The sequence below is a fragment of the Erythrolamprus reginae genome, chromosome 12, assembly GCF_031021105.1.
Source record: "Erythrolamprus reginae isolate rEryReg1 chromosome 12, rEryReg1.hap1, whole genome shotgun sequence".
NCBI classification, from domain to species: domain Eukaryota; kingdom Metazoa; phylum Chordata; class Lepidosauria; order Squamata; family Dipsadidae; genus Erythrolamprus; species Erythrolamprus reginae.
In genome coordinates, this window is record NC_091961.1 from 24,836,824 (window position 1) to 24,862,635 (window position 25,812).

Consider the following 25,812-nt stretch of genomic DNA (forward strand, 5'->3'; position numbering starts at 1 on the left):
TTGCCACTAGCAGTCTTTCTGCTAAGCGAACAGATAGACTTTGAGCTCTACCAACAGCTGAAAGTGGAATTAAACTGCTTGATCCAGGTAAAAAATATTTTCTTCTTGTTCTCCTCCACCACCCCTCCTCCTCCTTTTCTTTTTCCTTCTGCTTTTTCTTTTCTTTCTCTTCCTCCTTCACCAACTCCAACCATCCTCCTCCTCTTCTTCTCCTTCTCCTCCTTTATATTTCTCCTTCTCCTTCTCTCCTTCGCCAACTCTAACCATCCTCCTCCTCTTTCTCCCCTTCCTCGTCTTCTTTCTTCTTCTCTTCCTCCTCTTTGTCCTCCTCCTCCTCTTTCTCCTTTCTCTTTTCCCCTTCTTCTCTTCCTTCTCCTTCATCAAATCTAACAATTCTCCTAACTTTTGGAATTCATAAACAAATAAATATTATACCTACCTACCTACCTACCTACCTATCTATATACATACATACATACATATGTGTGTGTCTGTGTGTGTTTTTTTTCTCTTGCATATATATTATATATATACATACATACATACATCTACGAAAATCTACATCATACATCATACATAAATCTACGAAAACAAATATATACACTGTATATGCAACATATTTTGCTGATAGTGAAAAGGAATATAAATATATATACAGGATTTTTGTTGAAGCAATTTTATTCATTTGTTTGTTTAATTTCTATTCTTCTGGGGAAAAATTGGCAGTTGGCTGGGGAACATGTAAAGAAAAAATAATAATGACCAGGTAGCCTTTTCAGGTGGCAACCTGAAAAGAAATAAACATTTGGGCTAGTTTAAACAAGTTTTGCTGCGATCTTCCACTTGAAGGTAAACATGGGCTGAAATAATTAAATACACTCCTTATATCTGAAAGAGGGTGAAATGAAAAGTCACCAGCACATCTATACAAAAGAAACTTATCCCTATAGAAATTTGCCTACAGGCAAGTGAGACATCAAATAAATGCCAGATTCACATTGTACCGTAGAAAGATATAAATATTTGAGCAGCCTTAAGAAAATCGCTAACTAAATATCGATCCCTACACCTCACTTCAAGGACGTTTCAGCAGCTGAAATTTTTTTCTTGTTTCATATTCTTTCTTACAGAGAAATGATTAGATCCTTGTCAGCCCAGTCTTTCCCAACCCAAGAGATCCAGATAGCTTGGATTAAAATCCAATAATTTTTGAATCTAAGATAAGATCCGACAGAAAGCAATTGAAAATATCTGGCAGTATTATTAAAATAGATAGATATAACCCTAGTGAAGGAGAGTAAGAAAATCGGACATGGAATTAGTTCTGAATAAAACAGAATGGACTTTGCTTTATAGAAAAAGGCTTGGTTCTTGCATATTCTCTAATGCTGTCTGTCGAATCTTATGAGACACTCCTATCTTAGATTCAAAAATGATAGAACTGGGCATTTCATCTTGATAAAAGCCTATCTAACAGAAATATTGCGCTTATTTTGTGAAAGATGGGATATCGTTACAGGTAAAAAAGGGTTTTGTGCAGCTCTGGGGATTAAACTGTGTATTCTTCCTTACTAGAAACTTTTTTTTCTAATATCAGAGCCCCCTTATCATCAATCTCCAAGCAATTGTTTTTGAGAATAAATTCCAGAATGATTTATTTCAAAACTAAAAAGGGAAGTGCATCTAACTACAGCCCAAAGAGAGCTGGTTGCCATGCCCATATATTTTATGCCTTGTTGCTTATCTGAAAAATTTAATTGCTCTGGCGGAGTCAATAAAAAGTAAATTATTAAGAGATTGCAAAAGCTGTTCTCACTGTCAGGAATTTTCTTCCTGGTTCTAGATTCCCCTTTAATTATTATTATTATTATTATTATTATTATTATTATTATTATTATTATTAATTGGATTTGTATGCCGCCCCTCTCTGCAGTTTCTTTAGCCTTTTGTGTGAATATTTCTGTGGGGTTTTTTTTTTACTTAGCTTGGTGTTAATGTGTTTGGATCTAACAACAAATATTGGAAGAGTTCTCTATACACAACCTTTTCCTTTATTTTCAATGAGAAATCATAAACTGTAATTACTCTCTTTGGCCACTAGAGTGTGATATTTAATATGATGACTGACAAACACCCTATAGTCTTAGAGACAGAATTTCTGCTTTAAAAATTTGTTACTCTCCCAAGTATCAAATTTTGGAAGAATTGAAAAATTACTGGATAATCAATGGGATACAATTCATGTGGAAACAAATAAAGAAATACAAAACAAACAGGAAGCAATAAAAGTCAAAACAGACATTAATAAAGAGGAAGGACATTTTATGAATACATCTTATGTTTTAAGTGAATTCGTTGCCTACCAAAAAATACAGGAAAAAATTAGGAGCAAGTTTCTTCTGATTAGTTTGATGCAAGGTTAAAAGCTGACAATTCAAATACATTTGCTTTGAGAGAAATCCCTACATCAGTTTGAGATAATGACAGGAATATTATATTCTTCTATATTTATATCTAAATAAGCAAAGAGTGGGTCTCATTAGATCAAAAGTATCCAAAGATTTATTGATTTTCACAGTGGAAGTATAGTAGATTTTGATCAAGGTTCAACTAAATTAAATGAAATGATTGTTCAGCAGCAGTTTGCTCATTATTGATGATGAACATCAGAAAACAGGAACAGGGGACACAAAATACAAAGAAAAGAGCCTAGATGAGAAAATAGATTTCAGTAGGAAAAATGAAGGTTATTTTTATAGTTAAGGTATTTTTATTTATATTTTTTTTGCTAATACAGGTTAATTTTTTTTAAAAAAAAAACCTAAAACAGTCCGAGTCAGCATAAAAAGAGGGATAGAATCAAGATCATGTGTTAATACCACTTTATAATGCCTTGGTAAGGTCATGCTTGGAATACTGCATTCAGTTTTGGTCACCACGATGTAAAAAAGATAGGAAAAAGTGCAAAGAAGAGCAACAAAGATTATTAGGGGACTGGAGACACTATGGAGTTCCACGCTTCGACAACTCGGTTACTGAAGTCATATTTTTTACAGTCAAGTTTGGAGCGGTTAATATTAAGTTTAAATCTGTTGTGTGCTCTTGTGTTGTTGTGGTTGAAGCTGAAGTAGTCGCCGACAGGCAGGACGTTGCAGCATATGATCTTGTGGGCAATACTTAGATCTTGTTTAAGGCGTCTTAGTTCTAAACATTCTAGGCCCAGGATTTCTCAGCTGTGCTATAGGCGGCGCCAAGGTTGGGCAGTGATGGGGATGGTGTGGAACAACATTCCACCGGCGCAAATGAAGCTGTGCACACAGCAGCTGAATCTCACCGCCCCACCCAGGAAGGAGAGAAGCTTGTCGGGGAGACGACATGGCTCCCATTTCGCATGCGTGCCAGAGTCTCCCTGATGAGCTGCTGTCCTTCCTGGCAAGCGGTCAAAGAAGGAACCACATCGTCTCCCAAACAAGCTGCTCTCCTTCCTGCAGGCTTTCCGTTCCAGTCTTCGGAGAGGGGCGGCATACAAATCTAATAAATTATTATTAATAATAATTATTATTTCTTCCTTCTGGTGGCTCCCAGGCGGGACTAACCGGGGCGCCTCTGCCGATGCAGTTGGCAGCTCCCAGCTGGGATAGACTGCTGCCACCACCATGCAGGACCCAACCCCGTGGCTGCCGGCTCGCTACATCGGCAGAGGCTCACCAGTTAGTCCTAGATTTCTTCCTTCTAGTGGCCTGGGAGCAGGACTATCTGCTAACTACCTAACTGGGTCCTACATGGTGGCAGAGGTCCATCCAGCCGGGAGCTGCAAGCAGGAAGAAATCCTTTGCTTCCTGCAGAATTTCTTCCTTCTGGTGGCTCCTGGGCAGGATGGACCATTGCCACTGCCGCACAGGACCCAGCCTCGTGGCTGCCAGCTAGCTGCATCGACAGAGGTGCCCTGGTTAGTCCCACTCCCAGGCCACCAGAAGGAAGACATCTGTGACTAACTGATGCGCCTCTGCCCATGTAGCCAGCATAGTTCCCTCTAAGCTGAGCAGTGAGCAATCGCTCACTTAAAAATCATCATCAACTCAGAGTTTTCCAAACCTGCCCAGAAGCCGAGAGGGAAAGAGTGAGAGGGAAGGAGGGAGAGAGGAAGAGAGGAAGAGAGAGAAACAGATAGAAAAAAGAGAGGAAGGAAAAGAGAAAGAAAAAGAATGGGAGTAAGGAAGAGAGAAAGAAAATCAAAATCTAGTTTGAAACTAGCTCAACTATTTCAGTGGCATTTTGATATTGATAGAGTTGCCCTATTATGAGCTCACTGTTATAGACACACAGTACAGTATTTTATTTAAAGTTTATTTGAATTATTTATGATTTGTTATATCTTGTTGTGAGCCGCCCCGAGTCTTCGGAGAGGGGCGGCATACAAATCTAAATAATAAATAAATAAATAAATATGTACAGTACTGTGTTAGAATGTCATTTTGTGTCATTTTGGTTGGTGGTGTGCCCCAGGATTTTGTAAATGTAAAAAATGTGCCGCGGCTCATGGCGCCTTCTCTGTGGCGGCACCGGCCCTCTGGAACCAACTCCCCCCAGAGATTAGAACTGCCCCTACTCTTCCTGCCTTCCGTAAACTCCTTAAAACCCACCTTTGTCGTCAGGCATGGGGGAACTGAAACACCTCCCCCGGGCTTGTTCAATTTTATACATGGTATGCTTGTGTGTGTGTCTGTTAGTATATGGGGTTCTTTTAAATCTTTAAATATTTTAAAGTTTATTTGAATTATTTATGATTTGTTATATCTTGTTGTGAGCCGCCCCGAGTCTTCGGAGAGGGGCGGCATACAAATCTAAATAATAAATAAATAAATAAATATGTACAGTACTGTGTTAGAATGTCATTTTGTGTCATTTTGGTTGGTGGTGTGCCCCAGGATTTTGTAAATGTAAAAAATGTGCCGCGGCTCAAAAAAGGTTGAAAATCACTGTTCTAAGGCAGTGTTTCCCAGCCTTGGCAACTGGAAGATATGTGGACTTTAAGTTCCAGAATTCCCCAGCCAGGGAATTCTGGGAGTTGAAGTCCAAATATCTTCAAGTTGCCAAGGCTGGGAAACACTGTTCTAAGGAATCATTGATAAAATAGTGATATGTAGAGAAATTTAGCTCTGGCCTTGAAAAAGTAGAAGGCTGTGAGACTGCAGATTGCCCAGGAAATGGAAGGGCCTGTCCTGCTAGGTATTTATTTTATTTATTTATTTATTCATTTGTCCAATACACAAATACATAGGAAGAAAAATAGACATGTGGTAATATATATAAGGGTAAAAGTGAACTTAGAGGAGAGGATATATGAAAGGAAGAGAATATATATGATAGGAAGGAAGGAAGGAAGGAAGGAAGGAAGGAAGGAAGGAAGGAAAGGGAGGGGGAGAGAGAAGAAGGAATAAAGGAAGTTATGTTCATGTGTGGAATTTAAAACAGACTGAAACAGTGGAAAAGATTTTTTTCCCCAGCAATTTTTTCACAAGGAGTAAAAGTGGAGTAGGAGTAGTGGAAATAGTGAATAATAGCTATGAATGCTTCTTTGTGTGTATTATTTGGGGAGCTGTGCTATTGGATCTTTGGATTCCCCTAAATTGGGTATAGTTAAAAGAGCCCAAGACTCAAAATAAATATAAAAGTGGCCAGTAGACGGGCTTTCCAAATTCTGTGTTGCTATAGGCTTTCAAAATAAGAGAGATTCTTGACCTGGTCTAGCTTGTAGACCATCTAATCCTATGTAGCTTCCGCTCTGGCAATCTCACACTACTTACCAGAGCTTATAAAACTTTCACCAGACCCACCCGAGTCTACGGAGAGGGGTGGCATACAAATATGATAAATAAATAAAAATAAATAAATCCTAGAATATAGCTCATCTGTTTGGAACCCATACCGTATTTCTGACATTAATACCCTCGAAAATGTCCAGAGATACTTCACCAGAAGAGCCCTTCATTCCTCTACCCGTAACAGAACACCCTATGAAACTAGACTTACAATCCTGGATCTAGAAAGCTTAGAACTAAGATGCCTTAAACTTGATCTAAATATTGCCCACAAAACCATATGCTGCAACATCCTGCCTGTCAAAGACTACTTCAGCTTCAACCACAACAACACGAGAGCCCACAACAGATTCAAGCTTAATATTAACCGCTCCAAACGTGACTGTAAAAAATACGACTTTAGTAATTGAGTTGTCAAAGCGTGGAATTCACTACCGGATTCTGTAGTGTCATCCCCTAACCCCCAACACTTTACCATTAGACTGTCCACTCTTGACCTCACCAAGTAAGGGGCGTACGTAAGTGCACAAGAGTGCCTACCATCCCCTGTCCTATAGTCTCTCCCATATCTCATATATCTTCTCTTCTATCCCTATATTTTTTTCTGTTATTCTCTCATAGTTATATTTTACGCCTTCATTTTCTTCTCTATTCTCCCTTTAATACATTCTACCTGATTATATCGTCTATAACCCTCATTTATTATTGTGTATTGGAATAGATAGATGGATAGATAGATTAGATAGATAGATAGATAGATAGATAGATAGATAGATAGATAGATAGATGATAGATAGATAAATAGATAGATAGATAGATAGATAGATGGATGGATGGATGGATGGATGGATGGATGGATGGAATGGTAGATAGATAGATAGAGTAGATAGAGTAGATAGGATAGATAGATAGGTAGATAGATAGATAGATAGATAGATAGATAGAAAGATAGATAGATACAGTAGATAGATAGATACAGTAAATAGATAGATAGATAGATAGATAGATAGATAGATAGACAGACAGACAGACAGACAGACAGACAGACAGACAGACAGACAGACAGAGTAGATAGATAGATAGATAGATAGATAGATAGATAGATAGATAGATAGATAGATAGATAGATAGATAGATAGATAGATAGATAGATAGATAGGAGGAAGAAAAGGAAAGACACATCTCAAACCGGTAGAGGAATTGCAAACTGAGATGATAAGATCAGAATTTCATACCTGAAAGGGAAGAATTTATTCCAAAGAGAGAAACCAGTTGGTCCAGTCCCTAGGTCTTTCCAGAAGCGATGATTTCTTCATAAATAGTTGTATATTAGACTCAAAATCTCAGTTGTAGTGGAGTCAGTATACTGGAGTCACACATTTACACTTCCAATGTTTCTAACAACAGGATATTCTGTTCTCCAGGACCTGATTGAAGCAGAATGGCAAATTTAAAGGGCCATATTCTCCCAGGGAGTTTTTTTATATTGTTTGGCCTCTGGTGGTCAGTGAAATACTCCTTAAAACATATCAGCAGGACACCGAAGAAGAACAATCACGTACAGTGGAACTTCAAACAGGTGGAGGTCATTGAAGGGGCAGTCAAAGTTGCCTTTACATTAATAGGTAAGACTCAGAATATGACAACTGGCTTAAGGCATTTGAGGGTAGCTGCTTATCGCTCTCCTTGCTTTGAATTTGTGCGTTTTAAGCAAACCAATTACTTAACATCTGCCTCGGCAAATTGGCAACCTCCTAAACCTAGCACTGGGGATCTCCAACCTTGGCAACTTTAAGACTTCTGGACTTCGACTCCCAGAATTCCTCAGCCAGCTGGGAGTCTTCAAGTTGCTAAGGTGGGAGACCCCGGACCTACATCAAAGAAATCAGGAGGGTAAACTAAAAGTGACTTTATTTGAGTAATTCATCCCAGCGCAAAATTAACCATTAATATTGGTTGTTTCCTGATTGCTTATTTGAACCCTATGACAATTATTAAGTGCTGTACCATGATTTTTGACAAATGCCTCTTTTATTTTATGTACACTGAGAGCATATGCACCAATGAAAAATTAATTGCATGTCCAATCACACTTAGCAAATAAAGAATTCTATTGTAATTCTTTTTTAAAAAAATATACTTTATTAATTTATACAAAAAGGAATAAAACAGGGGGAAAGGGGGATGGGAGTGCAGAAAAAGAAAAGTGGGAGGGGAGTGGGGTAAACAGTATTGTTATATCACAGCTTATATATATTATTGTATATACATTTCAAGTACAGTGATCCCTCGATTATCGCGAGGGTTCCGTTCCAAGACCCCTCGCGATAATCGATTTTTCGCGATGTAGGGTTGCGGAAGTAAAAACACCATCTGCGCATGCGCGCCCTTTTTCATGGCCGCGCATGCGCAGATGGTGGAGTTTGCGTGGGCGGCGGGGAAGACCCAGGGAAGGTTCCTTCAGCCGCCCAGCAGCTGATCTGCTCGGCAGCGCAGCGAGGAGCCGAATCGGGGTTTCCCCTTTGCGTGGGCGGCGGGGAAACCCCGATCTTCGTCTGCTCGCTGCTGCTGCGGCCGCCCAACAGCTGATCTGCTCGGCAGCGCAGCAGCAACGAGCAGACGAAGATCGGGGTTTCCCCGCCGCCCACGCAAAGGGGAAACCCCGATTCGGCTCCTCGCTGCGCTGCCAAGCAGATCAGCTGCTGGGCGGCCGAAGGAACCTTCCCTGGGTCTTCCTCGCTGATGCCCCCGCTCGCCCGCCCGCCGCCCGCCAGCAAGAGGGGGAGAGATAGAGAAAGAGAGAGAAGGAAAGAAAGAGATGAGAGAGAGAGGAAGAGAGTGTGAGAGAGGAAGAAGCAAGATAGAGAAAGAGAGAGAGAAAGAAAGATGAGAAAGGAAGGAAGAGAGTGATGTCATCGGGTGGGAAAAATCGCGATATAGCGTTTCGCGAAGAACGAGATCGCGAAAATCGAGGGATCACTGTATTTGTCCATATGTAAATATTTCGTATTCAGAGTTCTTATTTAAATATCTTATAGCTGTAATATTTGGTAATCCAACAGTAATGTGGGAAAAGAAAGGGTAGAAAGGGAGAAAAGGGAGAAAAAAAAAGAGAGAAGAAAGAAAGAAGAGAGAGATAGAGAGAGGAGAAGTAGTACCTGCAAGCAAGCAGGCGTTTGGATTGTGACGACTTAGATGGATTATATTTGTGGTTTTTGTTAGTGAAATTTAATCATAGGTTGTAATATTAGTAGATTTCTAATAATTATCAAATGGATTGAACTCAGACAGGGATTGAATGATTTTTGATCCGATTTTTGGTTATACATAACTTTATTTTGGTGAATTCTATTGTAATTCTATTCTATCCTAAACCCAACACGCTTTAAATTTGGTGGGACTGTATCTCCTGGAGTTTTACAGCCCATGAGATCAAACTGTGTAGTTTGTTTCTAATGAAGTGTTGAATTTATCGTTAAATGGGAATGAAATAAGACTTGTACAAAGTAAGTGGGGTTTTGCCAGATGCAGTTTTGATCCCCAGTTGAATTAATAATGTTGTAAGTTCTGCTACTTCATTCTTTGGTAACAATCAAATTGTTTTAATGAATATATCTACCCAATTAGGCAGCCAAATTATATCCTTAACTACTCTGTTGTCTCAAGATCCTCTTAAGATTTATCATCTGAAATAGACTTGGGGTTATTTACTGCAGTTTGTCAATTCCATCCCCCTTTTTCTCCCCCCTATTGTTGGTTTTTAAAAAATTATTGTCAACATTTTGGATTTAAAAAGAAAATGTGTTGAGCATATAGAAGGCGAGGTTTACTGGCTTTTTTAGCAGAAGATAGGATCCAAAGTTTTGCAATCAAATAGTAGTAGTTAGAAAGAACAGGTTGAAAGAAAAGCATTGGTTGTTACCAGTGGTGGGGTTCAATTTTTTTTTATTACTGGTTCTGTGGGCGTGGTTTGGTGGGCAAGGTGTGGCTTGGTGGCCGTTGCAGCTCTATCTGTTTGGGATGTGCGTCACATCTCAACTTTTTTTTAACTCTACGTGATTGAAACATTTAAATATGGTAAAGGGTTAAATAAGATTCAGGAGGGAAGTGTTTTTAATAGGAAAGTGAACACAAGAAAAAAGGGGGCACAATCTGTGGTTAGTTGGGGGGAAAGATCAGAAGCAGCGTGAGAAAAATATTATTTGACTGAAAGAGTGGTAGATGCTTGGAACAAACTTCCAGCAGACGTGGTTGGTAAATCCACAGTCGCTGAATTTAAACATGCCTGGGATAAACATAGATCCATCCTAAGATAAAATACAGGAAATAGTATAAGGGCAGACTAGATGGACCATGAGTTCTTTTTCTGCCGTCAATCTTCTATGTTTCTATGTTTTTATACCCTGTGATTAGAGATTCTCAGTCATCTAGGTCAGTGTTTCCCAACCTTGGCAACTTGAAGCTATCTGGACTTCAACTCCCAGAATTCCCCAGCCATAGGATGGGAATGGAGATTTGGTAATATCCTTCCCCTGGAGTGGGGAGCGAATGGAGATTTTGCAGGATCCTTCCCCTGAATTTGGGTGGGAATTGAGATTTTGCAGGATCCTTCCCTCTGGAGTGGGATGGAAATGGAGGTTTTGCAGGATCCTTCCCCTGAATTTGGGTGGGAATGGAGATTTTGCAGTATTCTTCCCATGCAGTGTGGTTGGAATGGAGATTTTGCAGTATCCTTCCCCTGCCACGCCCATCAAGCCATGCCGCACCCACCAAGCTACGACCATAGAACTGGTAGTAAAAAAAATCCTGGATTTCACCACTGACCTTCCTTAACAGATCTATTCAACTTTGATCTCTGTTGAACAGGGATCCTTGCTGAGCAGTTTGTCCCCGATGGACCCCACCTATATCTCTACAGCGGGCAGCCACACAGTTGGGTGAAGCTGATGAACTGGCAACATTCCACCATGTATTTATTCTTTTTGATCTCTGGAGTAGTGGACATAGTCACCCATTCCTCAACTTTAATGCCTGTCGGGATGGACCGCTTCATGCTGGGCATTGCACTCTTTGTGGAAGGTAGGCACAAACAGAGAGGCAGTAAGTACAGGTAGTTCTCAACTTACAACAGTTCATTTAGTGACCATCCAAAGTTATAATGGCACGGGGGGGGAGTGACTTACAAGAGTTTTTTAAACTTGTAACCTTTGTAGCATCCTTACAATCATGTGATCAACTACTCACACTACTTACCACAGCTTACAAAACTTTTGCCAGACCCATCCTCGAATACAGCTCATCTGTTTGGAAACCATATCGCATCTCAGACATTAACACCCTTGAAAATGTCCAAAGATACTTCACCAGAAGAGTCCTTCACTCCTCCACTCGAAATAGAATACCCTACGAGACTAGACTTTCAACCCTGGGCCTAGAAAGTTTAGAACTAAGACGCCTTAAACAAGATCTAAGTATTGCCCACAAGATCATATGCTGCAAGGTCCTGCCTGTCGGCGACTACTTCAGCTGCATCCACAACAACACAAGAGCACACAACAGATTTAAACTTAATATTAACCGCTCCAAACTTGACTGTAAAAAATATGACTTCAGTAACCGAGTTGTCGAAGCGTGGAACTCATTACCGGACTCCATAGTGTCATCCCCAAACCCCCAACACTTTACCCTTAGATTATCTACGGTTGACCTATCCAGATTCCTAAGAGGTCAGTAAGGGGCGAGTACAAGTGCACTAGAGTGCCTTCCATCCCCTGTCCTATTGCTCTCCTATATCTCCTATACCTTTCTTCTATTCCTATATCTCTTCTTCTATTCTTTCATTGATATGACAATTTGCTTTGCGTTTCCCATGCTCGCCTTCCTGGGCCGCCCCCCCGCCTCAGGCTGGGTAGCTAGGTGAACGGGTGCTGCCAGAAGCATAAATGCTGCCAGCGCTGCTTCCACCCACGCCTTCTGCTTGCACCTCAGGTGGGAAGTGGCCGTGTGAGGCTGGAGGGGAGCCGGGAAGGAGAGAGGGAAGCTCATCCGAGGCCAGGAAGGAGGAAAGAGGAAAAAAGCAAGGAGCACAGATGCAGCAGCAGCAGGGAAAAAAAAGAAGAGCCGAGCCGAGCCCAGTAATCCAGGAAGTGAGAGCCGCCAATCAGCTGGAGCTGCACAGGCATCTTCATTTCCACCGGTGGAACTGCATTCCACCCCGTCCTGCCTGCTGCCTACCCCTGCTTACAACACTCCTTAATTGAAAAACGTTAGTCTATTCATTTCTGCACATTCTAATATTACCTTCTAATATCTGATCTTTCCTAACATATCTTATTATTTGAATATTGAAATTGAATTAGGGTTTTTAAATTAACTTAAATATTAGATTTGTTTATATTGTCTTATTATTGTTGTTAGCCGCCCCGAGTCTAAGGAGAGGGGCGGCATATAAATCTGATAAATAAATAAGTAAGTAAGTGAGTGAGTGAGTGAGTGAGTGAGTGAATGAATGAATGAATAAATAAATAAATAAATAAATAAATAATGTGGCATCCCTTGATTATTTTGAAGCACGCTGAGAATCTCAACCTTGGGCTTCTCTTGAATAAAACAACAGAAGCTGATCCAAATATGAGATTAAGATGCCTGGCAGCCCTCACCTTAATTTCACCCAGTGGTTTTGTCCCTACATCAGGATTAGAACTCGGTTTCTGATCTCTCACACTTTAATATTGCTTATTTAAATTTCACTCAACAGCTTGTAGTTTTCTGGGAGTGGAGGAAAGATATAGATTCACTGCCCCATTGGAGCTGGTCCAGGCTAAATTGAATTTCACTGAAATCATCATCGGAGTCCTCGGAGAGGGGCGGCATACAAATCTAAATAATAAATAAATCATAAATAAATAAATAATAAATCATCAATACATAGGATTGATAGGGGTGGCTTAAATAGGATCGGTCTGTCCCATTCTTTCTGAAATTTCTGGTCATTCCCCTGTACTCAAGTCTTTGCCTTGAGGGTCATATTTTGGGTGGAACAGGATAAACTTGTAGTGCAACTCAGTTTATTGATGGTTGGCTATTTTGTGGTTGGTTCTTTTTACCACCTTGCTAAACTGTCCACAAAGAGGGCTTTGACTGTTTTTAAAAGCTAGAGGATATGTTTATACCTTTAAAAACAAACAAACATGGAAGGCAGTTTTGCTTATAAAGCTCAGAACATAATCAAGAATAGGTTACTGTTATTCTCAGCTGGGAGAATAGAAAGGCCATAAGCAGTGATCAATTCAAGGTAGTTCAAAAGACAACAGCAAACCACTTGTAAATTTTATGTATTTATTTATACATAACACACACACACACATCTACAAATCTATCTGTACACACACATTTACACACACTGTCAAGCCGGTGCAGAAGTTGGTGATAAATTAACAGCTTGCACATAATCGGAGAGGGGCGGCATGCAAATCTAAATAATAATAATAATAATAATAATAATAATAATAATAATAATAATAATAATAATTTATTATTATTATGTCAGTACAACACAGCAAACAAGATCACTATGCTGGATTTCGTATTTCATTTCGTATTATTATTATTATTATTATTATTATTATTATTATTATTATTATTATTACTATTATCCTTCGTTCCTCCCTCCATTTCTCCTTCCTTCTTTCCTCCCTCCATTTCTCCTTCCTTCCTTCCTTCCTTCCTTCCTTCCTTCCTTCCTTCCTTCCTTCCAACCTCTGCGGGCCGGTCACAGACAGCGGGCAGGCCAAATCCGGCCCCTGGGTCGCACTTTGCCCAGGTCTGATATAGAGCATCCTTATTTTCTTCCTTTTCCACTTTTTCTTCTGCACTTTTTCTTTTCTTTTTTTTTCTCCTTTATGTATTTATTTATTACTTTTATTTATTACTTAGATTTGTAGTTTTGTTTTGTTTTTAAATATATTGGAAATTGTAATCTTTGGTGAAATTTCTATTAAAAATGTTAAGGTTTTTCTTGAAAACAATCGTTGTTTTGAACAACTTCTGCATTTTAATAGGTTTCCTCTTTAAATACCATGTCAACCAACGGCCAATGCTTGATCAACACATCCATTCCCTGCTCCTGACAGCCATCTTTCTTGGTGTTGCCACCTGCTTTGTACAAGTCTTTGTGCATGACAACATGATTTTGGACTTATTTGCAGTCTGCCTGGCCCTCTTGCAAGGAACCTGGTTATGGCAGGTGGGTTATCGTTTCTGTTTTCTCATTAAATTAGCTTACTGCTGCCATGACCATGGCCAAGGAGCTAAGGTTCAAGGCAACTCATGGGAACCCCCCTTTGAATCTACTCTATAAGGTGTGGGGCAGCTTAGGACAGATCTGAAGAGGACGTCCAGGGCCATGTCCTCAGGCAAGGGACCAAGGACCACATGGAGTGCAGCAATTGATGGTTACTGGCCAAAAGGTTAAGTGTTAGCACCTTGGTGAACAAACAGAGGTTCAGGCGGTAAGGAAAGCAAGTACAATGCTTGGCTGCAAAGCTAGAGGTATAACAAGCAGGAAGAGGGAGATTGTGATCTCACTGTATAGAGCGCTGGCAAGAGCCCATTTGGAAGACTGTGTTCAGTTCTGGGGACCTCACCAGATATGGATCAAAGATATGGATCAAATTGAACGGGTCCAAAGACGGACTACAAAATGGTGGAAGGTCTTAAGCCTAAAACGTATCAGGAAAGACTTCATGAACTCAATCTGTAGAGTCTGGAGGACAGAAGGAAAAGGGGGGACATGATCGAAACATTTAAATATGTTAAAGGGTTCAATGAGGTTCAGGAGGGAAGTGTTTTTAATAGGAAAGTGAACACAAGAACAAGGGGACACAATCTGAGGTTAGTTGGGGGAAAGATTAGAAGTAACTTAAGATAATATTATTTTACTGAAAGAGTGTAGATGCTTGGAACAAATTTCCAGCAGACGTGGTTGGTAAATCCACAGTAACTGAATTTAAACATGCCTGGGAAAAACATATATCCATTCTAAGATAAAATAAAAGAAATAGTAGAAGGGCAGACTAGATGGACCATGAGGTGTTTTTCTGCCGTCAATCTTCTGTGTTTCTATACAGTAGACCAGCTCTAATGCATTGGTGCCAATGGCATTATTTGTGGTTGTGGTTTTTATCTCTTAATTGTTAAAATATTATGTACAGGTATATACATGTACGGCCATTATGAACTAATTTGAGCATTGACAATTAGGTAATTCAGAGTTCCAAAGGAGTAACTTAATTCTAGGTCTGTTTAAACACTAAGCCTCACTGGCCTCAAATCTCTTTATTAGAGTATTTCGAGAATTTGGACATTTGTTGGAAAAGAGAAGTATGGGGTAAACATATAATTGAGTAAGGTGAAGATCAGTGATGGCGAACCTATGGCACGGGTGCCACAGGTGGCACGTGGAGCCATATCTACTGGCATGTGAGCTGTTGCCCTAGCTCAGCCTCAACGTGCATATGTGTGCCTGCCAGCTAATTTTTGACATGCACAGAGGCTCTGGGAGGGTGTTTTTGGCTTCCAGAGAGCCTCCAGGGGGATGGGGGAAGGCATTTTTAACCTCCCCAGCTCCACAGAAGCCTTTGGAGCATGGGGAGGGCGAAACACAAGCCTACCAGGCCCCCCAGAAGTTTAGAAACAGGCCGTTTTCATGCTCCAGTGTAGGGGTCTCCAACCTTGGTGACTTTAAGACTTGTGGACTTCAACTCCCAGAATTCCTCGGCCTGCAAGTCTTAAAGTCTTACTCCACAAGTCTTAAAGTCGCCAAGGTTGGAGACCCCTGCTCCAGAGGGCCTCTGCGGGGGTGGGGGAAGCTGTTTTTGCCCTCCCCATGAAGTTAATTATGGGTGTGGGCACTCGCGCATGCATGATAGCATGCATGCATGCTCTTTCGCTATCAATGGGGTAGATGAATTACAGCTTCTAAAATAAATGTTTGCCACCCGTGCTTTACCCAAATGCTCTTTTTTTAAAAAAAAAATCCAGATAGGTTTTGTCTTGTATCCACCATGGGGAGGACCAGAATGGGATCTGAATGACCACAGCAACATGATGTTCATCACTATGTGCTTCTGCTGGCATTTGGGCCTTGCAATCTTCATTACGGCCGTGAATTATTCCCTGATCTATTGGTAAGTTTTCTAGAATCATACATTCCCGATCAAAATTATGTCCTTGAATAAAGGGGTTTGCAGAGACTTGCTATGGAATAAAAGAATATGTGAAAGAATACAAGGAACTTTGCTTCCCTTGGTGGTTGTCCAGTGACAGCATGGTGTCTCAATTTAACAAGTTATTGAGATCATCTTGTAGAAACACAGGAATATTTTATTTGTTTGTTTTTTAATTTGTTTGTTTATTTATTTGTTTGTTTATTCCTTTATTCATTCACTTTTTCATTTATTCATTTATTTATTTATTTATTTACTTACTTACTTACTTACTTACTTTACTTACTTACTTACTTACTTTACTTACTTACTTACTTTACTTACTTACTTTACTTACTTTACTTACTTATTTACTTACTTATTTACTTTACTTACTTACTTACTTTACTTACTTACTTACTTTACTTACTTACTTACTTTACTTACTTTACTTACTTACTTACTTACTTTACTTACTTACTTACTTTACTTACTTACTTACTTATTTACTTACTTACTTACTTACTTTACTTACTTACTTTACTTACTTTACTTACTTACTTTACTTATTTACTTACTTTACTTACTTTACTTACTTTACTTACTTACTTACTTACTTACTTACTTTACTTACTTACTTTACTTACTTACTTACTTTACTTACTTTACTTACTTACTTTACTTACTTTACTTACTTACTTTACTTACTTACTTACTTACTTACTTACTTTACTTACTTACTTACTTTACTTACTTTACTTACTTACTTACTTACTTACTTACTTGACTTCTAGGCTGCCCAATTCCGAAGGCCTCAGGGCGGCTTACAAAATAATAATACAATAAAAAAGATACAAAACAATAAGAGAAGTCAACATAATATCTAAAACTAAAACGTATATTCGGAGAGGGGCGGCATACAAATCTAATAAACTATAACTATAACTATTTATTATAAAAAGACATAATCACATACATACACACCATTCATACAGTTGGCCACAAATGATGTATAATTTATGGCCCCCAGGCCTGCCGGCAGAGCCAGGTCTTTGTGGTCTTATGGAAGGCCAGTAGGGTGGGAGTCAGGGGGTAGTTGGTTCCATAGAGCTGGGGCAGCCACAGAGAAGACCCTCCCCCATGGTCTGGCCAACCTGCATTGCTTAGTCGACGGGACCTGGAGAAGGCAACACTGTGTGTGTTCTTATTGGTCTCTGGGAGGTGTGTGGCAAGAGGCGGTCCTGTAGAATAAGTTGTTTCGACTGGGGTCTCCAACCTTAGCAAATTTAAGACTGGTGGACTTCAGCTCCCAGAGTTCCGCAGCCAGCTTTTCTGAAGTCCACTAGTCTTAAAGCTGCCAAGGTTGAAAAGCCCTGGTTTAGACCAAGAAACCAAGCTGCAAACATTTATTATACTAAACCATGGTTTGCTCAATTCTTAGTTACTGAATAAATCAAGTGTTTCAGGTTCACCCAACATTCTAAGCCAAAGCCATACTCTATAAAACAGGGGGTCCAACCTTGGCAAACTAGTTAAGATTTGTGGACCAACTTCATTTTTTTGATGATGAAAAAAGTAAGGCTCTACATTTAGGCAAGAAAAACAAAATGCACAGGTGCAGTATATGTGGTGCCTTGCTCAATAGTAGTAACTCTGAGAGGGACCTTGGAGTCCTAGTGGACAATCACTTAAAAATGAGCCAGCGGTGTGCAGCAGCTGTCAATAAAGCCAACGCAGTTCTAGGCTGCATAAACCAGTGTTTCCCAACCTTGGCAACTTGAAGATATTTGGACTGCAACTCCCAGAATTCCCCAGCCAGCAAATGCTGGCTGGGGAATTCTGGGAGTTGAAGTCCAGATATCTTCAAGTTGCCAAGGTTGGGAAACACTGGCATAAACAGAGGAATAGAGTTGTAATCATAGGTTCATAGGCACTGAACATTGGAATGGAATATTGCTGAAGGGTGATGTTTTAGCCTAATGGGTGCTGTATAAACCTTATTCTTCCTCTATCAAAAGGCAGCAAAGTCCAGGCTGAGTAAGCAAGTTGCAGAATCCATGATCACGTGGAAAATAATTAACTTGATATCAGCATGAAGAAAATGTATAGCTAACTTTCATATAAGGAAATATATGCCTTGCTCTCATTCCTTTGCTAATCACCAGTAAACACACAATCCAGGAAAAGGCAAAGAATGGAGCTTCTGTTAATTATCTGTAGGGAAGTCACGAGGAGGTTATTTATTTATTTATTTATTTATTTATTTATTTATTTATTTATTTATTTATTTATTGGATTTGTATGCCGCCCCTCTCCAGAGACTCGGGGCGGCTAACAGCGACAATAAAACAGTGTACAATAGTAATTTGGTATTGATGATTAAAAATCAATTAATATAAAAACCAAACATACATACATACATACATACCATGCATAGAATTGTAAAGACCTAGGGGGAAAGAGGATCTCAATTCCCCCATGCCTGGTGGCAGAGGTGGGTTTTAAGTTGTTTATTTTATTTTATTAATAGAGTTGAAAGGGACCGTTAGGTCATTGAGTCCAACCCCCTGCCTGAGCAGGAAACCCTACAGCACCCCAGCCAAATGGAAGTCCAATCTCCTCTTGAAGGTGTCCAGAGTTGGGGAGTTCACCACCTCCCCTGGCAGGCAGTTTACGAAAGGCAAGGAGGGTGGGGGCCGTTCTAATCTCTGGGGGGAGTTGGTTCCAGAGGGCTGGGGCCGCCACAGAGAAGGCTCTTCCCCTGGGTCCCGCCAGGCGACATTGCTTAGTTGACGGGACCCGGAGAAGATCCACTCTGTGGGACCTAACTGGTCGCTGGGATTCATGCAGCAGAAGGCGGTCCCTGAGGTAATCTGGTCCGGTGCCATGAAGGGCTTTATAGGTCATAACCAACACTTTGAATTGTGACCGGAAACTGATCGGCAACCAATGCAGACTGCGGAGTGTTGGTGTAACATGGGCATATTTGGGAAAGCCCATGATTGCTCTCGCAGCTGCATTCTGCACGGTTGCCTTATACAGGTTGCCTTATACAGCGCATGACTGAATGGTAGTTGGAGGATGGCTTAATGTATGTGGCATTTGCGAATTGGTTATTGTGTACCACATGTCAGGAAAAGTGAAATGCAATAAAAGGAGAGATCTTGATTCAATCAAGGTCGTCTCATTGAGAAAGTTTTCTCCGTTGCTTCATTTTGATGTGGCAATTATGGCATAGAGGTCGACCCACTGGGGGAGGGCTATTTGCCTTCAGAATAGACTCAAGATCACATGAAAGGTAAATACCACTCTATAATGCCTTCGTAAGGCCATACTTCGCTCCTGAAGCAATGAGAAAAGAAACCTTCTTGAAAGCTACAAAAAAGAAAATAGGTCACAGTTCAGCCAACTTCAGGATTGAACAGTTCCTCATTCTTGTAGGACAAGCACCCTGGTTGTTTGCAGAAGGAGTTTGAAAGTGGAAAGCTTCCCCTAGTTTCCTTTCTCCCAAATGGCCTCATCAGCTGAACACAGGAATGGGTTCTGACTTACCTCGCTGCCGGTTTGCTTCCCCAAGCATCACATGGGGGGCAGGCGTGCTTTGCACGTGGGGGGGGGTGCACTTTGCAGGGGCAGGTGCGCACATGTGCAGAGCTACAAACCCAAAACAGCTTCTGCATGTGTACAAAAGTGAGAAGCAAGATAGCACCGCCCAGTAAAGGGAAGCCATTCGCGGCCCTACTGGAATGCTCGGGAGGGGGGGGGCGTGGGGGGGGGGCGCGCACACCTTTCAATTTCCTGTGCATGCACAGAGTCATGGGCTGAATCTGTCCCTCCCAGGAACCACCACGGGAAGAAATCCTGCAGCAAGGAAAGGATTTTTTACCCCACTGGCAGCTCCTGGTTGGGATGTACTGCCGCCACCGCCACGCAGGACCCAGCCCCGTGGCTGCTGACTGGCTACCAGTGTTCCCTCTAATTTTTTGGGGGGGGTGGGCGGAAAAGTATAGTGTCTGAGCGGCAGTCCCTTCGGGACTGGGCGGCACAGAAATATTAAATAGATAGATAGATAGATAGATAGATAGATAGATAGATAGATAGATAGATAGATAGATAGATAGATAGATAGATAGATAGATAAACAAACAGACAAACAAACAGACAAACAGACAAACAGACAAACAGACAAATAAACAAATAAACAAATAAACAAACAAACAAATAAACAAACAAGCAAAAAACCCACTGTTTTGCCTCAGAGAATTTCAAAATAAAATACTGTACTGTGTGTCTATAACAGTGAGCTCATAATAGGGCAACTCTATCAATATCAAAATGCCACTGAAATAGTTGAGCTAGTTTCAAACTAGATTTTGATTTTCTTTCTCTCTTCCTTACTCCCATTCTTTTTCTTTCTCTTTTCCTTCCTCTCTTTTTTCTATCTGTTTCTCTCTCTTCCTCTCTTCCTCTCTCCCTCCTTCCCTCTCACTCTTTCCCTCTCGGCTTCTGGGCAGGTTTGGAAAACTCTGAGTTGATGATGATTTTTAAGTGAGCGATTGCTCACTGCTCAGCTTAGAGGGAACTATGCTGGCTACATGGGCAGAGGCGCATCAGTTAGTCACAGGTGTCTTCCTTCTGGTGCCCCGGGGAGTGGGACTAACCGGGGCGCCTCTGTCGATGCAGCTAGCTGGCAGCCACGAGGCTGGGTCCTGTGTGGCGGTGGCAATGGTCCCTCCTGCCCGGGAGCCACCAGAAGTAAGAAATCTTGCAGAAAGGAAAGGATTTCTTCCTGCTTGTAGCTCCCGGCTGGATGGATCTCTGCCACCACGCAGGACCCAGTTAGTCAGTTAGCAGTTAGTCCTGCTCCCAGGCCACTAGAAGGAAAAAATCTGGGACTAACTGGTGAGCCTCTGCCGATGTAGCGAGCCGGCAGCCACGGGGTTGGGTCCTGCATGGTGGTGGCAGCAGTCTATCCCAGCTGGGAGCTGCCAACTGCATCGGCAGAGGCGCCCCGGTTAGTCCCGCCTGGGAGCCACCAGAAGGAAGAAATAATTATTATTATTAATAATAATTTATTAGATTTGTATGCCGCCCCTCTCCGAAGACTGGAACGGAAAGCCTGCAGGAAGGAGAGCAGCTTGTTTGGGAGACGATGTGGTTCCTTCTTTGACCGCTTGCCAGGAAGGACAGCAGCTCATCGGGGAGACTCTGGCACGCATGCGAAATGGGAGCCACGTCGTCTCCCCGACAAGCTTCTCTCCTTCCTGGGTGGGGCGGTGAGATTCAGCTGCTGTGTGCACAGCTTCATTTCCGCCGGTGGAATGTTGTTCCACACCGTCCCCGTCACTGCCCAACCTTGGCGCCCCGTATGGCGCAGCTGAGAAATCCTGGGCCTAGAAAGTTTAGAACTAAGACACCTTAAACAAGATCTAAGTATTGCCCACAAGATCATATGCTGCAACGTCCTGCCTGTCGGCGACTACTTCAGCTTCAACCACAACAACACAAGAGCACACAACAGATTTAAACTTAATATTAACCGCTCCAAACTTGACTGTAAAAAATATGACTTCAGTAACCGACTTGTCGAAGCGTGGAACTCATTACCGAACTCCATAATGTCATCCCCAAACCCCCAACACTTTACCCTTAGATTATCTATGGTTGACCTCTCCAGATTCCTAAGAGGTCAGTAAGGGGCGAGTACAAGTGCACGAGAGTGCCTTCTGTCCCCTGTCCTATTGCTCTCCTATATCTCCTATACCTTTCTTTCTATTCCTATATCTCTTCTTCTATTCCTTCATTGATATGTTCTATTACTGCATCTTCTTTTCTATTCTTTCTTAGATATATTTTACTATGAGTATCTCCTCTATAACCTTCATCATATATTTTACTATGTGTATATAGATATATATATCCACTAAAACCCTCATTGTGTATTGGACTAAATGAATGAATGAATGAATGAATGAATGAATGAATGAATGAATGAATGAATGAATGAATGAAAAAGCCCATTCATGGGCTGGGCAAGCCAGCCATCGCTGCCAGTTCTGCAAGCAGATGGAAATTCCCATTACCGGTTCTACAGAACCGATCCAATTGGCAGTAACCCACCTCTGGACAAACCGAACTATAGTGGGACTAATTAGAATTATGTCTTATCATTGTCCACAGCTACTTCCGGAATTCTAAAAGGATCCAGAAACAAATTACAATTGGACTTGACACACGGAAGCAAAAGGATGCTCATGTTCCCCTCATAAACGAATCAGATGAAGAATAAGGCGGACGGATCTTTCAATTGCTTTTTAGTCATATTTGGAAACCTGAGAAATGAAATAATCTTACCAGTCCAAAGATTAATTGCACTTAGACAAAATAGCTGCACTCCCTTTACATTTTCATATCATATCTTCTGGCCTGCCTTATCTACAATCCCTGATAATGCTTCCAATTGCCACATGTTCAACCTTTATCCAACAGTGCTCCTTTTATGAAGCAATCTGTTTTGTCAACAGTGAACGAAACCTGTCTGAGTTGCCTTTGACAGCTTCTGGCTAGGCGCAGGATTGTGTGACACAGAAACTCAGGAACTGAAGCCGATAAAGAATGTAGTTTTGCACTATTACTGAAAGAAGCCAGTAAACGTAATTGGGATTTGCTTATGGTAACATTTTTAATCTAACTCATCTTCGGTTACATAGGCAGAAGTCCCAACCTTATCAGGAATAAGCCTTCTCATTTTGCACTATCCACACATTTGGTCCATAGGTGCCGACCAACTTCTCCAAGTGGTAAGGAATTCAAAATTGCAGTGCTGTCCAAGTTTTGAATGTTTCTTTATTGGTAAAAGGAGGTTTTAGCCATTTCCTAATTATACGCATTAGTTTACCGACATACAAGCCAGTTGAGAAAGTAAGGGACCTAGACATTTCAATAGCCAACCTCATGAATTTTCTGGAGATAAGCAGATTAGAAACATGGAAGATTGACAGCAGAAAAAGACCTCATGGTCCAGCTAGTCTGCCCTTATACTATTTCCTGTATTTTATCTTAGGATGGTTATATGTTTATCCCAGGCATATTTAAATTCACTTACTGTGTATTTACCAACCACGTCTGCTGGAAGTTTGTTCCAAACATGTACTACTCTTTCAGTAAAATAATATTTTCTCACGTTGCTTCTGATCTTTCTCCCAACTAACCTCAGATTGTGCCCACTTGTTCTTGTGTTAGAAACATAGAAGACTGACGGCAGAAAAAGACCTCATGGTCCATCTAGTCTGTCCTTATACTATTTCCTGTATTTTATCTTAGGATGATTATATGTTTATCCCAAGGCATTTTTAAATTCAGTTACTGTGGATTTACCAAACACGCCTGCTGGAAGTTTGTTCCAAGGATCTACTACTCTTTCAGTAAAATAATATTTTCTCACGTTGCTTCTGATCTTTCCCCCAACTAACCTCAGATTGTGCCTCCTTGTTCTTGTGTTCACTTTCCTATTAAAAACACTTCCCTCCTGAACCTTATTGAACCCTTTAACATATTTAAATGTTTCAATCATGTCCCCCCTTTTCCCTTCTGTCCTCCAGACTATACAGATTGAGTTCATTCAGTCTTTCCTGATAGGTTTTATGCTTAAGACCTTCCACCTTTTTTGTAGCCCATCTTTAGACCCGTTCAATTTTATCAATATCTTTTTGTAGGTGAGGTCTCCAGAACTGAACACAGTACTCCAAATGTGGTCTCAGCAGCGCTTTATACAGCGGGATCACAATCTCCCTCTTCCTACTTGTTATACTTCTAGCTATGCAGCCAAGCATTCTACTTGCTTCCCCTACCGTCTGACTACACTGTTCACCCATTTTGAGACTTTCAGAAATCATTACCCCAAAATCCTTCTCTTCTGAAATTTTTGCTAATACAGAACTGCCAATACAATACTCAGATTGAGGATTCCTTTTCCCCAAGTGCATTATTTTACATTTGAAAACATTAAACTGCAGTTTCCATTGCTTTGACTACTTATCTAGAAAAGCTAAATCATTTGCTATATTACAGATGCCTCCAGGAATATCAACCCTATTGTACACTTTAGAGTCATCGGCAAATAGGCAAACCTTCCCTACCAAACCTTCCCCTATGTCACTCACAAAGTTATTAAAAAGAATACGACCCAGAACAGACCCTTGTGGCACACCGCTTGTAACCAGGCTCTGCTCAGAATACTCGCCATTAACAACAACCCTGTGATATCTATGCTTCAGCCAACTGCAAATCCACTGAACTATCCGGGGATTAAGTCCAATTTTCACTAACTTATCTATCAGCTCTTTGTGTGGAACCGTATCAAAAGCTTTGCTGAAGTCCAGATAGGCAAAATCCACGGCACCACCTTCATCCAACACCTTTGTGACATAGACAAAGAAATCAATTATATTAGTCTGACATGATTTGCCCTCAGTAAAGCCATGCTGATTTGGGTCCAATAAGTTATTGGTTTTTAGGGGCTGATTTATCCTCTTTTTGAGTAGAATCTCCATCATTTTAACTATAACTGATGTCAAGCTAAGTGGCCTGTAGTTACCAGCTTCTTCTCTACCGCCCTTCTTGTGGATAGGCACAACAATGGCCATTCTCCAATCATCAAGAACATCTGTTAAAAGGGATTGGTTAAACACATCAGTCAGGAGAGAAGCAATCACAGATCTAAGTTCTTTAAGAACTCTGGGGTGGATGCCATCGGGACCCATTGCCTTATTTGTCTTTAATCGTTCAAGTTCTTCTAAGACATCGGCCTCTGAGATCACTGGAGCTGAATCCCTACAGCTGGAAGAAATGCTATATCCACCCATAGTATTATATGGTAAGCTACCTTCTGAGAAAACTGAACAAAAGTAGCTATTCAAATGGTCAGTGACCTCCTTATTCCCATCAATGTATGCATTGTCCCCAGTACTAAGCTTTGTGATGCTACAGTTTTTCTTCTTCCTATCACTAATATATCTGAAGAAGGTTTTATCCCCCTTCTTCACAGATTTGGCATCTCAAACATGAAAGAAGTATGTCAGTTTCAGAAAAGCAGGCAGAACTATAGAACAGCAGTTAGTACAAATGGTTAGATTCAGACTTCAGCCTAACCAATTCCCATCTTGCAAAATGGAAGCTCCTTATTGTTGCTGTCTTCTTGAAGGCAAAGACAAAATGAAATGGAGGTGAAAAACAAATGGAATTTAACTGGTCTAATAGTTAACCTATCAAGAAATGCTTCTCCACTACACATGCCAATCTACCATGTTTTGCACTTTCCTAATCAAATGGGGATTTGATTTCCGGAAGGAAAATGGGCAAAACTGTTTTTGTTGCTGTTGTTCCATTTCAGAATGCCAGTGCTGTAAAAACAGAATGTTTGCTGTGCTCAGATGTGTTGCTGACATTAAAGTATTTTGCATTCTATAAGATCATATTCTAAAGCTTTTGATTTCAGTGTTCTAACATCCCAAAACCAGAAACTGCACCTGTTGTTATCCAAGGCATAGAATAAATCGATCCAAATTTAAAATAACAATATGACATCCTTGATTATTTCCTGCAGTTAGTTAATTAAGTTTGCTTTGTAGTAAAACAGAGTAAGTAGGTCTGAATAGTCATTCCATCCAGTAGAAATTCGCTTAATGCTATGGTTCCATTGAGTTATTTGTAATTCCAATTTTCCCAAGAGAACAGGAATTCTCTCTCTCTCTCTCTCTCTCTCTTTCTCTCTCTCTCTCTCTCTC

The 25,812-nt window shown here is 40.8% G+C and overlaps 1 protein-coding gene across 2 annotated transcripts; it reads left to right on the plus strand.

The window, feature by feature from the left end:
* TMEM45B (transmembrane protein 45B) lies at positions 1-25,495 on the plus strand. 2 transcript variants are annotated; one of them, XM_070765167.1, is made up of 6 exons: positions 1-87; positions 7,247-7,447; positions 10,689-10,901; positions 13,883-14,067; positions 15,864-16,009; positions 22,208-25,495. In XM_070765167.1, exons 2-6 carry the CDS (start codon positions 7,264-7,266, stop codon positions 22,314-22,316), a joined length of 837 nt encoding a protein of 278 aa, XP_070621268.1. In that variant the 5' UTR covers positions 1-87; positions 7,247-7,263; the 3' UTR covers positions 22,317-25,495. The 2 variants fall into 2 exon arrangements, with proteins under 2 accessions (XP_070621268.1, XP_070621269.1); XM_070765168.1 differs by having other exon boundaries at positions 3-87; positions 7,230-7,447.
* Positions 25,496-25,812: the final 317 nt, after the last annotated feature.

Excerpts from the sequence above, each read along its gene's own strand:
- TMEM45B (XM_070765167.1), top strand. The coding sequence starts at position 7,264 with ATGGCAAATTTAAAGGGCCATATTCTCCCAGGGAGTTTTTTTATATTG. Across the intron at positions 10,902-13,882 it reads CATTGCACTCTTTGTGGAAG|GTTTCCTCTTTAAATACCAT; the intron begins GTAGGCACAAAC and ends GCATTTTAATAG. Across the intron at positions 16,010-22,207 it reads AATTATTCCCTGATCTATTG|CTACTTCCGGAATTCTAAAA; the intron begins GTAAGTTTTCTA and ends CATTGTCCACAG.